This window comes from Tachypleus tridentatus, chromosome 10 (genome assembly GCF_004210375.1).
Source record: "Tachypleus tridentatus isolate NWPU-2018 chromosome 10, ASM421037v1, whole genome shotgun sequence".
In the NCBI taxonomy this organism is placed as follows: Eukaryota; Metazoa; Arthropoda; class Merostomata; order Xiphosura; family Limulidae; genus Tachypleus; species Tachypleus tridentatus.
The window spans coordinates 29,834,439-29,848,539 of record NC_134834.1 but is presented as its reverse complement, the minus strand read 5'-3'; the positions used below and the strand labels follow the sequence as shown (position 1 = coordinate 29,848,539).

The window sequence follows — 14,101 nt, the reverse complement described above, 5'->3', positions numbered from 1 at the left end:
AAATTATTAGCCTAATATTAATAACCTTTCAAGTTCCTCTGGGGCCTATTAGGCCCCACTTTTCGTAGGAGTGTTAATCCTACACAGATATATGTAAGGTCTAATTGAACCATAATCTAGTTTCTTTAATCTTACACAGACATATCTAAGGTCTAACTGAACTATAATCTAGTTTCTTTAATCTTGCACAGATATATCTAAGATCTAACTGAACCATAAATGACTTTCTTTAATTTTACACAGGAATACATAAGGTATAACCGAATTATAAACCAGTTTCTTTGAACTTTTCTTGAAAACATTTGGAATTAGACTGTCTACAACCAAATCAGTTTTGTATATCACTACATCAAGCGTATAAAGGAATCGTAGACCCTTTAACTTAACACAAGGATACATTAGGTAAACATGAAAGGTGACACAGCACAACAAAGTTTTTGCTTCTTGAACACTGTTGGGTGTTCCTTATAGTTTTTGGCTGCTGATCACGAAAGTCATATCCAAATTTGCCCATCACGTACCGTTTCATCGAAATCTTCAGTTTCACCAGGACATTGCTACAATGGAAAAACGATATCAGGGCAACTGGAATCCGTCGATGCTTGCTGACTAGTGTTGGACACTGCAACGTGATGCACCGGACATTAAATACAAACGAAAATCAGGAACAAAACACTTTTAATTATTTTGAACGTAATAGCGTATTAGAAACATAAACGCAATTAAATACGTTACTGGCGGTAAACAGTTAACTGTCTATTTCTCAAAGTTCCTATGTGATGAAGCAAAACGAAAACTATATTTGTGCATACCCACCAGGTACCTGTCACAATCAGCAAAAACTTTTCAGGAAGCAAAACTTTCCAAAAAAATTGTTGTGCAGTGATATCAAGGAGCTACAGTTTTACATACCAAAGCCTTAAGTCTATAAAAGAGATATTAACAAGGTTTTTAATTTTACATGTAGCAATGTTAAGTTCGTAAAATGAAATAGACAATTTTCTTTCATATTACATATTACAATGTTAAGTATATTAAGGTAACGTAACCAGGTTTATACAATTTTAGATTTCATAACTTACTTGCTAATCTTATCGACTTTGGGTCTAAACTGATCATTTTCGAAAAAAAATAAAATATTGTGTTGCTTGCAAATTGCTTGTTTTTGAAACTAGTGCATAATATGATTAATTACATTTAACTATTGTGTCGTGTATAGCCTGTTGAATATTAGCCCCAAAGCCCCTCAGTCGCAGAGCAGCAGTATGCCCATGGTCGGCTGAACACAGATAGCCCATTGTGCAGCTGTGTGCTTAACCTCAAACAAACAAACTTAATTCTAAAAATAAATAGAAATTTACCTTTAGCGTGTAGGAATGTAATGTTTCGAATACATAATACCATTCTTATAACGTTATTATGAGATAAGGTATACAGCATATATTCACTTATCAAGCTCTTGTCCTCCTGTCAGTTTACAGACTCCAGTTCTTCATCAACACACCAATAGATAAATGCCATTCATTGTGAGTTATTTTTGTTTGGTTTGATTTGAATTTCGCACAAAGCTACACGAGGGCTATCTGCGCTAGCCGTTCCTAATTTAGCAGTGTAAGACTAGAGGGAAGGCAGCTAGTCATCACCACCCACCGCCAATTCTTGGGTTACTCTTTTACCAACGAATACTGGGATTGACCGCAGTATTATAACGCCCCCATGGCTGAAAGGGCGATCATGTTTAGTGTGACGGAAATCTGAACGCGCGACTCTCAGATTACGAGTCGAGTACCGCCTGGCCATGCTGGGCTTCATTGTAAGTTATGCACCCTCTTTGACTCTGCTAATACAGCGTTCACCACGATTGGTTATTATAGAAAGATTCAACGAGGTAAACAACAAAAATGCGAGGTGTGATCGGGTTGCGTACCAGTGGATTGAAAGCTTACCGCTAAAGGCGCTTCGCAGTTTCAGCTCTGGATGAGTTATGAGAGTGACAGTGAATTCCGTTATTCAGTTTAAAGGCGAGATAAACTCTTGTAGAGATACGATGCTTCTGACCGACTGTCTTCAACCTGCTCAGTAATTTAGCATTAGTGACGGTTGTAACTGAATCACAGAGGTTCGTGACAGTCGTTTAGCCCCAAGTGTCACATGAGGTGTGATTCAGGTCGAAAGACACAAATTTCATATATGAATAATATAAACTTTAATTCCTACGTTGTTTATATGTTAAATTTATTTGAAAAAATATAAAAAAGTATTTTAATTAGCTTTATAAGCTTTTTATATATTTTTGTGTGAAGTTATTTTCCCTGAAGGGAAACAAAGGCCGTTCCTAGGAATGTCCTGTTTTAATTCCTCCCACCACTATACAGTGGTGTGTTGTCTGTCAGTCAGTCAGTCGACACTAAAATGACATCACAAAGGGGATGCTTAACGTTTCAGTTTGCATTATTGTGACGTAGATAAAACGTGCGTATGCCAGAAATCACGAGAATAATTATGCAATTTGTAGGCTGCAGTACAATATGACATATGAACTTCAAAAGCAAGAAATAAAAATATTTGTTACTCTTATTTTTGGTTTATTTGTTTTCAATTAACACAAAGCTGCCCAATAGGCTTTCTGTGCTCTGCCCACCACTGGTATCGAAACCCAGATTCTAGTGTTATAAGTCTGCAGATATAACGCTGTGCCACTGGAGTCTGTTTTTTTTCTCTTGAAACAGAACGCTTTCGGGGACCCTGTAGACGTACATCTAGTGCATTATGTAAATACTCGCGACGTATTCTGCCAATGCAAAAAAATTATACAAAGGTTATGACATTTACTTTATTTTTTGATCGAACAACAAAAATCTATTCATCTGGGGATTAATTACATGCGATGCTTCCCGCTACGAAGGAGAATTTACAAACACCTGGTTAAAAACAAATAACAATTTGAATTGTGAAGTCCAAGTGATGCTTAGATCAATTTACAGACACCTGGTTAAAAACAAATAACAGTTTGAAGAGAATTGTGAAATCCAAGTGCTGCTTAGATCAATTCATTGAGTTATCAATGTTTTTGAACAGTGAGTGAGTCACGTAACCCTCATACTTAGCGGACAAATGCACTTCAATTTCTAATTCCCTCTAACTAGGACAAGCATGGCCAGATGGTTAAGAAACTCAACTCATAACCTGAAGGTCGCAGGTTCGAATCCCCGTTACACCAATCATGCTCGCCCTTTCAGCGATGAGGCATTATATGGCGTTATAATGTCAATCTCACTAATCCTTGGTCAAGAGGTGGTGGTGAATGGTGATGTCTAACTGCCTTCCCTCTAATTTTACACTGCTAAATTTGGGACAGCCAGCACAGACAGTTCTCGCGTAGCTCTGGGCGAAATTCAAAACTAAATCAAAAACAACCTTCCCACTAACTATTTACGTCTCGGTTAAGTGGAAGTCTTTTCTGTGTTGTATTTAATTACCTCGTTACTGCATACAGTACAGCATTTCATCTTTGAACCATTAACATAAATTATCAGGTGCATAATATCGACTTATCTGTTACATTCGCAAATTATTTAATTTTAGCCAAAAAGGCTGATTGCATGTTTTCTCCTGGCAATTGTAAACTTTTGAGATTGGAAAATTGAGGGGTTCGGAGCAGAAAGAGAGAACACCAAAGCTAATGACATCGTTGAGAAAATTGTTTTGGTTTGAATTTCGCACAAAGCTACTCGAGGACTATCTGCGCTAGCCATCCCTAAGTTAGCAGTGTAAGACTAGAGGGAAGGCAGCTAGTCATCATCACCCACCGCCAACTCTTGGGTTACTCTTTTACTAACGAATAGTAAAATTGACCGTCCCATTATAACACCACACGGCTGTAGGGCGAGCATGTTTGGTGTGATGGGGCTCGAACCCGCGACCCTTGAATTACGAGTCGAGCGCCTCAATCACCTGGTCATGCCGGGCTTGAGGAAAAGAAAGGTGATAAATATTCGACAAGAAATATAATAATAAACTTCCCGTGCACAGTAGTGGTAACGTAAGGTTTCGACGTCACACCCTAAGAATAATTTCCGTAGCTGTGCCACAAATGAACCTTACGCTTTTGGTGATATATTTATCTTAAAAGTTAACACATTAAAAAAAAAAAAAAAACCTTCTTGAATAAATAATGCTTCAAAGTGTTTATTCTTCATTATTACAATTAAAATAAATTGTAACGATCTAACTTTATGCAGTGCGAATGTTTTTATTGAAAGTAGAAATATCCACGATTATGAAACGTTTTTAAAACCCACAACATAGCTTTGTATTCTATCTAAAACCGAGACACTTCCTATTTATATCTTAGCCCCACGCTAGTACAGCGGTATGCCTACGGATTTAAAACGCTAAAATCAGAGGTTCGATTCTCCTCGGTGGGTCAGCAGATAGCCCGAGGTGGCTTTGCTATAAGAAAACACATACATTTACATGTTAGAGATAGATTTACAAAAACGACAGATGTATTATAAAATTGTCTGTGGCACAGTAAACAGATAGTCAAACTTCAGAAATAATTTTTAACGAGGTGCACAAGGTGCTTAGTCATCACCGATTTATTGATTGTTTGGAACTGAGCACAAAGCTATACAAGGCTGTCTGTGCTCTGCCCATTACGGGTATCGCAACCCGATTTCTAGCGGTGTAAGTCCGAAGAATGCATCTGTGCCACTAGGGGGCTTGTAATTATTGTGAAAAAAAAACGTATAGACAAGGTTTTAAGATAGAAATAAAATAAAGTTTTATTTCCTTCAACGCAAGTGATAAAATTAAGTTGGAATACTAGATGAATTATTACAGTCTACAAAATAAATTACAATCAACCTCTAGACAACTAAAAAAAAGGGAAAATGGGGGGGGGGTAGTTGACGTAAATTAAAATAAAACACAATACAGTGGATTTAACATCGAATAACGAAAACAATGTCGTTCCTTCAGGAATTTGACGTAAACAGGAAATACATTTTGTTTGGTGCTCGCGACAAGCACGTGGTCCACATGTTCAAAAGTACTGTGTTTACCGAAACTGATTCAGCCTCAAGTAGCGTCTGTCAGGAGAGGTATTTGGTTGTCGCGTGCGACCTGGGAAGGTCAGATTTTTATTAAGACTTCTTTGCTGCTTTACTGTTGTACGTTAAACTGTCAAATTCTGTACAATATTCATGAAATCAGGGCTTAAACACTATACTGAACTAAAACATCGATTACTCTTCCCTCTTCAGGGCCAATTCTATGAATAGAACAGTGTACTTTTCATCAGTTGTTCATTTACACTCACAGACATTTCCATAGTAAAATGTCACATTTCACTTGAAGTACTTACTAGGCACGTATTTTACACACATAATAGACATTTTAAATACACACGTGATACCTAATTGTAAGCGATATTTTATTGGTATACTTCTATACTAAAAAATAAGTGGAGAAAGATACTTAGGGCTATCCTTACCATGTACGATATTACGATCTATTTAGGTTAATGAATGTTTTTATACGTCTATGAATCTTTCTTGGACTAGTTTTATATTTGTATATTTATACATGAATTTTACGCTTGTTGTTTGGGGTATTCTGAAAGCTGCTGTGTTTATTGCATTTTGTAATGTTTGTAATTTATTAATATGTGTTGGTGTTACATTAGTCCGAGCATGAGAGGTGATTTCTATTACTACTGGTCGTATGTATTGTTTACAAGTTTTAATGATATTTTCTGATGTGACTCTTGTGTTCTACCAGTAAATCTCGTCATAATTCCCAAGCTGCCATATTTCGGTTTTGATTTAATTGATATGAGTTTGTTACCCCTTTGAATCCTATGTTACTCCTAACCGTCCTTAATTTAGCAAGTAAGACTAGAGGGAAGGCAGCAAGTCATCACCACCCACCGCCAACTCTTGCGCTACTCTTTTACCAGCGAATAGTGGGCTTGACCGTCACATTATAACGCCTCCACGGCTGAAAGGGCGAGCAAGTTTGGTGCGACTGGGATTCGCACTCGCGACCCTCACATTACGCGTCGAACGCCTTAACCCACCTGGCCATGCCGGGGCTTGGTCATACAACAATGTGCGGAAAAACAAACAAACTATGACGAATGATATTTCTAGATTTAGTCAAAAACGAAATAATGGTTGAAATATAATAAAAACTTTTTCATAAATTAAATTGAGTTCCCGACCGATCTGTGGTACTAGACAACAAGCAACAATGTTTGGTTTAAGTTAAACACTTGATTACGATGAATTTTAATTTTCTTCGTGCGCTCATAATTGCACTCTTTTTTTCGATATGCATAAAGACACAGTTGTTATGCGGTGAAGTATGAAGTCTCTCAAAATCAGAAGATAGAAAAAATTATCTAGGTTTTTCGGAATGATTTTTTTAAATATTTTTCATTGGCTTTGGTGAAGTTCCGTCATTATCTCCCTGAAGATGGCGACGCTCTGATGAGTTCAAGAAGTTCTAATGTATCACAGCTGTGCCAAACAGTCGTTGGCTACCATTTTTCAACATGCTTCAAAGAGGAGTTTACTAATGGAGAAAGAATTCAAAAATAAAAGCAAAACAAATGTACAGCAGAAAAAGTCAAAACCCTGAACCTTGAGTTATGTTGAAACTTGAAATTTCTTAATAACACTAGAAGATTAGTTATCGTTTGCAGGGTTTACGATATTAGTAGTGATATGATTAGAATATGGATAATATATCTTTCAGTACTGTCGGTACGATCGCATTGGAAGATCGGATATTGTTAAAACATTCTCATGTATAGTTGGTGAAGTTTATATCATTCTTTGAATATTACTATCTTTGGTAGAGATAAGAATAATATTATAAGGGATAATACCACTATCGGAGTTCGTAATAACACTAGAGGAGCTGGTATCATTAGCAAAGTTATCAGTGCTATAAGTAAGTTTGTTTCAGAACTTTTGAACAAAGCTATACCAAAGGCATCTCGTGCTTACCTATTCTTAGTTTTGGTTTAATTTTGTTGTTGTTAAGCCCCGAGCTACACAATGGGTTATCAAGCACGTATATCGAAACCTGAATTTTAAAGTTGTAATCTTGCAGAATTTCCGGCGAGCCACTAGGGGCTCATTAATTCTGAACTGATAGACTAGAGAAGGCAGTCGGTCAACGGTACTCGCCATCAGCCACTCTTCTCTGACCGACTAGTGGGATGGGACCATCTCTTTCATAACACATTTTTGGCCCCAAAATTAGGAGTTCACAAGAATTTGTGGTAATGTTATTGTGCGCACGGTTGATAGCGTTTGGTGAGTTTATAGTTTTAGAAGAGTTGACGCTATTGTTAAAAGGAAGAATATCATTAGAGCAGTTGAGAACCATATCAGTAGTTGATAATATCAGCAGAATTGTTGGTATTATGAGTAAAAATGATGATACTACATAAATTTATATATAAACCAGAAGTAGCAGTAACATTAGAAAGGTAATTGTTTGTAGTTAAGCACAAAGCTCTATCGTGGGCTATCTGTGCTCTGCCCACCACGTGTTTTGTTTTGTTTCTGAATTTCACACAAAGCTACTTGAGGGCTATCTGTGCTAGCCGTCCCTAATTTAGCAGTGTAAGACTAGAGGGAAGGCAGTTAGTCATCACCACCCACCGCCATCTCTTGGGCTACTCTTTTACCAACGAATAGTGCGATTGACCGTCACATTATAACGCCCCCACGGCTGAAAGGGCAAGCATGTTTGGCGCGACGGAGATGCGAATCCGCGACCCTCAGATTACGAGTCGCACGCCTTAACACGCTTGGCCATGCCGAGCCCCATCTCCCCACCACGTGTAACGAAACCTGGTTTCTAGTAGTATACGTCCGCAGACATACTGCTGTACCACAGGGGGTGGGGAGCATTAGAGGGGCGAATAGCTTTAGTAAAATCTGTAATATCATTAAATGGTATATATTATCAGAGAAGCTATTAATATCAATATTATTACAATGGTTGTTATCAAATATGTGGATTGCATCAAGAGATCTAATAGTATTATTAGCAGAGTTTAGGAAATTTTTAGCAATACTTGCAGTTATATGTTATCGAAGCGTATTGTATGGAGAGTAGAATTAAAGCCATAAATGTTAAATGTTGGTAATACTTGTTAATATTAGCCGGTTTGAGGAAGACTGGCTACTGAGAATCTCTGAGGACGACCGATGTGTATTGTCGAAGAAAAGACGTTATTGTCCCAGCACCAATTCATTTTGAAGTTTGTTACTGTTTTATACATAAATAGCATAATGGCAATACAGGAAAAAAAGAGAAGTCGAATTTATAATCACGTGAACTCCTCAAAATGCATGGTTTCTTTATTGTCGGACTTATAATCACGTGAACTCCTCGAGATGCATGGTTTCTTTATTGTCGGACTTATAATCACGTGAACTCCTCGAGATGCATGGTTTCTTTATTGTCGGACTTATAATCACGTGAACTCCTCGAGATGCATGGTTTCTTTATTGTCGGACTTATAATCACGTGAACTCCTCGAGATGCATGGTTTCTTTATTGTCGGACTTATAATCACGTGAATTCCTCGAGATGCATGGTTTCTTTATTGTCGGACTTATAATCACGTGAACTCCTCGAGATGCATGGTTTCTTTATTGTCGGACTTATAATCACGTGAACTCCTCGAGATGCATGGTTTCTTTATTGTCGGACTTATAATCACGTAAACCCCTCGAGATGCATGGTTTCTTTATTTGTCTACTAGCCTGCATTTTTAAAACTTTTTTTTCTTCAGAAATCAGTCAGGGTTCTTTAGAGAAGGAAATACATGTTATATGTAGTTAATGATTTATTAAAGTTTAAATTTGTGAAAAGTTGCCTACCTATAGAACAAATTAAAGTCACTTTCTAGCACTCATATAGCTGACTTACTCAGTACAGTTAATCAGTCATATGTTTGCCCAACGGATAACACAACACTTATATATACTGCTTTAATCCTGAGAGATAGGTGCACATACAATTATCTTCGTCTTTTCTGCCTTTCTATATCATATTATATAAAGTGTCAAGGCAACAAGAGATATAAGTTTTTCATCAACTGGATGAAAAATTAAGTTTATGTTTTACGAAAAACTTTAATTATTAAGAAGAAAAACTGTGATTATGCTAATAAAAACGTAAAGAACAAGAAAAGGGTTTAATGAGTGTAGACGAAGTTTCACCAGTCTCTTAATATTTCCTGTTCCAAACCATCAAGTATCATTGTTAAGTAACATCTGACATCTTGGCAATACTATTTTCGCTTACCGTATAAACTACTAATGTAATTGGTTCTAACTGAGTATCTCTAAGGCGACCATCTTTTACTTTCTGCTAGATTTCAATCCAGGTTTTCTTTTAATTTTAAATCTAATTTTAAGACTGCTTCGTTTGTACTGCAAATTAACCGACACGGTTTAAAGTGATATTACCTTCAATGCTACCCCAAATAGTAGGCTGAGTAACGTTCAAATTGTTATCTTCCAAATTCCCCTCACCCACACTCGTCAACAGAGACTCAAAACCCAATTTTGTATTTCATTCTACAACATAAAACCATTGCTAAAATAGACCAATTATCTACACCTTCAAAAATTTCACTTTATCTACGGTTACGGTACAATTCTAAAACAGACTTACCCCACATGTTCTGTCCTTTCATAACACCAGTAAAAACTGCAAGCAAAACGTACACTGCGAGAAACGTCCTCCACAATCCCGAGTTCATTTTGTCAAATTTCTTGCAACTTTTTTTATTTTATTTTAACGTACCACAAACATTAGAAAGGATCCCGCTTAATAAAATCGCCACACTTTCTGGCGAGGATTCCCTTACTAACAGAAACAGCGCCGAGATCTAAGAATCAGATTTCCGCTCATCCTGTTCCCGAACTAAATCACTTCAGACATTTGATCGGTGATGGCCACATGAACCAGTCAGCTGAAGACAGGTAGTAAGTAATCCTACGCCTTACCAATGGCGTTTGCTTCCTCTTTTACGACGAGTCAATAGAGTTGTGTGGTTCAAAGAGTTGCTGGCTGCTTGGATCTGCCAATAGCTCTCTTTCACTGACCCAGCTCAATATTTAAATATGAATTCATTTGTTTGTCAAAACTGTTTTAGTGGGCAATGTGTCTTTGTTTTTTACTGAACGCTAGTTGTGAGTACTTCAATGTATATACTTTGTTTTCTCCGATTGTTTTAAACCGAGCACGCTCTCTTCTGTATCTGGTGAGTGTTAAGCATGCGTGTTCTAATCGATTTTCTTCAAAATCCAATACAAGTGCTCTACTCTTTCTTGAATAACGCAAGCACGGTGTTACTTAGTCGTATGAGAACGCAACCAAATTTTGGTGCGTGGGTTCCGAATGTTGACTGAAGGAAATAGAGAACTTGATACCCTCGCGAAGAAGGTGTAACCAAAATTCTGTTTTTTACAGTTTCCTCCTAATGCACTGCACTGGTGTCCTGTAGGCTTTCCGACTACACTGAACCCGTCTCAAAGTATTCGTTCTTTTCGGTCGCTCAACATTCCAGCTGTTCCTGCATCTTTCCTGAGTTTTAAGGGTGTACTTAATATAGATTCGGCCCATTTCAGCTTCCCGTATACAGATTTCTGAGCTTAAAATCATTCTAATAAAACATTTCAGAAGCTATTGTAACATTGCTTTGAAATACGGAAAAGCCAAAACAAAGCAAACAAAAAATCCAAGAACAATCTTTCATAATATGACGTCATACTGCTTCCATCATCTCCAGATTTTCAATATGTGCAGCCCTCTAGTGTCATTGTTTGAAAATGAAATATTTTCTCCTGTCAACATTGATTCAAAGTATCGCATCTACTTCACTTTCCAAGAGAAATTTAAATGTATCTCAGAACGGCTGGTATGGGTATTAACACTTTTACAGATAAGGAGAGAACAATGTTTCGACCTTCCTATTTTATCTTCTGGTTAAGAAGAAGATAACCGTTTTGAGATACATTTTTATTTCAAGTGGGTTTCTCGTCATCGTAAAGAGAAATTTAATATTTCCACACACATTGCACATGTTTAAGGGTTAGTTGTTCTGCGTTTTTCTCGAATTGAAATAGCTGGAGTGTTCTGATGTTTTTATAAGTTTTCTGCGGTTCACGAGGGCACGAACATTTTACATATCTTGTTTGTAGTGAAGAGACTGTCTTGTAATTTGAAGTAAAATACTTTGTGCGTTTCAGATATTTTAGGTGGTTCAATGGTAAATTTGACGATTTAAACGCTAAAATCCGGGGTTTGATCTTCGTGGTTGGTGCATCACACTTAACTTGTTGGGCATCTTTGTTTCTTGGATAATTACAAATTTATATGTATTCTGAATAAGCACCTTTTCTCAACTCGTATAATTCTTATTACATTTTCAAACACTGGACCACTATTGTGTTTGAGTTTTGAGTTTTATAGGCTGCTCGTGCCTATTTATAGAATGGGTTGACGTTTCAGTAATTATAATGATGTCTCTTTCAGGTGTCGAAAAATTAGTTCACACTGCCTACATGACGTTAAAACAACTAATTATTTTAAGAAAACACAAATATATGCCAATGTAAGCTCCACTTGTTGTGGTATTTTTTTCAACTTAATATAAGCTTATGTTCTCGTGTTACATATCGACACATTTTTGTTAACCGATACTAGTATCGTCTTTCTTATTCCGTACTTGACAACCACCTAAAATTCAGTTTATAATTCTCTTGATAGTTTGTATTTTGCAGGCTTAAAAAATGTAACCTAGAAATATCATGCATAAAAAAGATACAAAAATGTCAGTTATCGTGATTATTGTTAATAATATTTTCATTATTAACGTGTATTAGAGATACGGCTGTTCACGTGAGTTGTTCTTTTATTTTTAATGTTTATAGTGTTTAGACTTACATCAGGCTCTATGCAGCTGTCTAATAAGTCAGTGAATCGTTTAAACCAAAACTAATAATTACTGGTATTCTTAGAGGAATACTTATTAAGTGATTAATTAGTCCAGTAACAGAGCTTGTCGTAAGAAGATCGTTTTGGTGATAGAATAAATATAAAATTTAAAAATGTTTCTCATAGTTGTCACTAGATGACAATAGTATACAAGTATAACTCTCATCTGTATACTATTTTTAGATGTCTTTTATTCACCGCATTGAAGAGGTATTTCTAATTATTCGTCACTTAGATATATGGAAGCATTTTCAGTGTCTAATCCATCGTCACTAAAGGTTATGTAAGCATGTTCAGAGTCTCAATTCTACAACATGTGCCATGTAAGCCTTTTCAGTCTCACAGGCGTCATTTCTCTGGAAATACTTTAAATGTTAAAGTATCAATACATATATTGCTGAAACGCAATAATTTTTTTATATTTATAATACTTATACCATACATTTTGTATGTAGTTAAATTTTCTTTTTATGCGTAGGAATGTATTTTGTTGAATTAAAAAGAATTTAATCATTAATGTCTAATAAAGATTTAATTTTATCAGTAAGTAAAAATGCAGTATTTTGGTCAATGCTTTTGGTTGTGCATCTAAATGACTTGAATAAATGAACACTTTACACCAGAGGGTGTGTGTTTTTTCATATATCAAAACCACATCGGGCTATTTACTGTGTCCACCGAGGGGAATCGAACCCCTGATTTTAGCGTTGTAAATCGGTATACTTACAGCTGTCATTGCGGGGAACACATCAGAGGGTGAAAAGTTTTACCGAGGTCCAAAGGTCACTTATATTTTTCTAAGGTGAAAACACAATAATATGTGATCCGGCGTTGTATTACGTTGTTGTTTTATAGCAAATACAACAAAAATCTAAAACTAGTTTCATAGTCGAATTTTTTCAATTTTGTGTTTTTTTTAGGGGGGGGATTGGCTCCCAGCAATTTTGCCCCTGCTTATATTAATAAATTTAACACAAAGAAGTATTGTTTCCATGAACCTATTTGTGTATCATTTATAACATGCTCTGTTATTATGCTTTATAACATGCTCCGTTATTATGCTTTATAACGTGCTCTGCATTTCTTCATTAAGCTTTATTGCCTCTCGTAAAAATTCTTTGTATGTTTAACAGTTCCTTATAGCCCCTTTTAACCAACGTTTTAGCCTTTTTTTTCTGTTTTAATTTTCTTGGCATGTTCTACTCTCCCTTGTTAAGATTCACAGAATGCTCCATAGCCATCGTTTGAGCTTCATATAATTTTATATAACTACACATAAAGTTTTGTGTGGTACTCTGCACTCCACACATGAAGTTTTTTGTGGTACTCTGCACTCCATACATGAAATTTTGTGTTGTATTCTGCACTCCACACGTGAAGTTTTTGTGGTACTCTGCACTCCACACATGAAGTTTTTGTGGTACTCTGCACTCCACACGTAAAGTTTTGTGTGGTACTCTGCACTCCACCCATACGTTTCAGTGCTCCTCCTCAAGTTTCACAGCCATTTCCATTTTTCACAGTTGAATCTACTGCTCTGCAGTTAAGATTCTAAGCATATTACTGCTATAATGTATGTTATAGAGCATAGCTTGCTCCCCATTATATTCTGTATCATATGTTACACTCCGTACGTAAGTTCATAATAAAGTCTACGGTTTTTTATTGACAGCTTAGTAAAGTCCTACAACGCTTCTTGCTCTTAATGTCATGTTCAAAGGGCTTTAATTAGTGTTTTCAGCAACGCCTCGAGACATTATTGGTATACTTTGTAACCGTCTTCAAATACAGTTACACCTTCATAGCCTGCTCTATAGCCCTCATAAGCTACATAGTGATCTTTATTTGGCAGTCGGCTGAAATGTAACAAACATTAATTAAGTTACTAAAAACAATGTCACTTCAGTGACAAACTCTACTATATGTCTATCTATAACGTCTGATGTTGGAAAATTCAGTTTCAAACATTCTGAATGATAAAAGAAAACATTCATAACACGTCCTTTGTCAAACGAATAATGCAAAAGAATTTAAAAAAAAATCTGTCCATGTCATGATCATATCG

At 36.3% G+C, this 14,101-nt stretch overlaps 1 protein-coding gene across 2 annotated transcripts in view; it reads right to left on the bottom strand.

The window, feature by feature from the left end:
* Positions 1 to 10,767, bottom strand: part of LOC143228972 (putative receptor-type tyrosine-protein phosphatase mosPTP-1) — a 116,790-nt gene extending 106,023 nt beyond the window's left edge. For both annotated transcript variants that reach the window (XM_076460513.1, XM_076460514.1), the window contains exon 1: positions 9,709 to 10,767. In XM_076460513.1, the coding sequence (XP_076316628.1) occupies positions 9,709 to 9,796 (88 nt within the window). In that variant the 5' untranslated portion in view covers positions 9,797 to 10,767. The remainder of the gene's footprint in view (positions 1 to 9,708) is intronic.
* Positions 10,768 to 14,101: the final 3,334 nt, after the last annotated feature.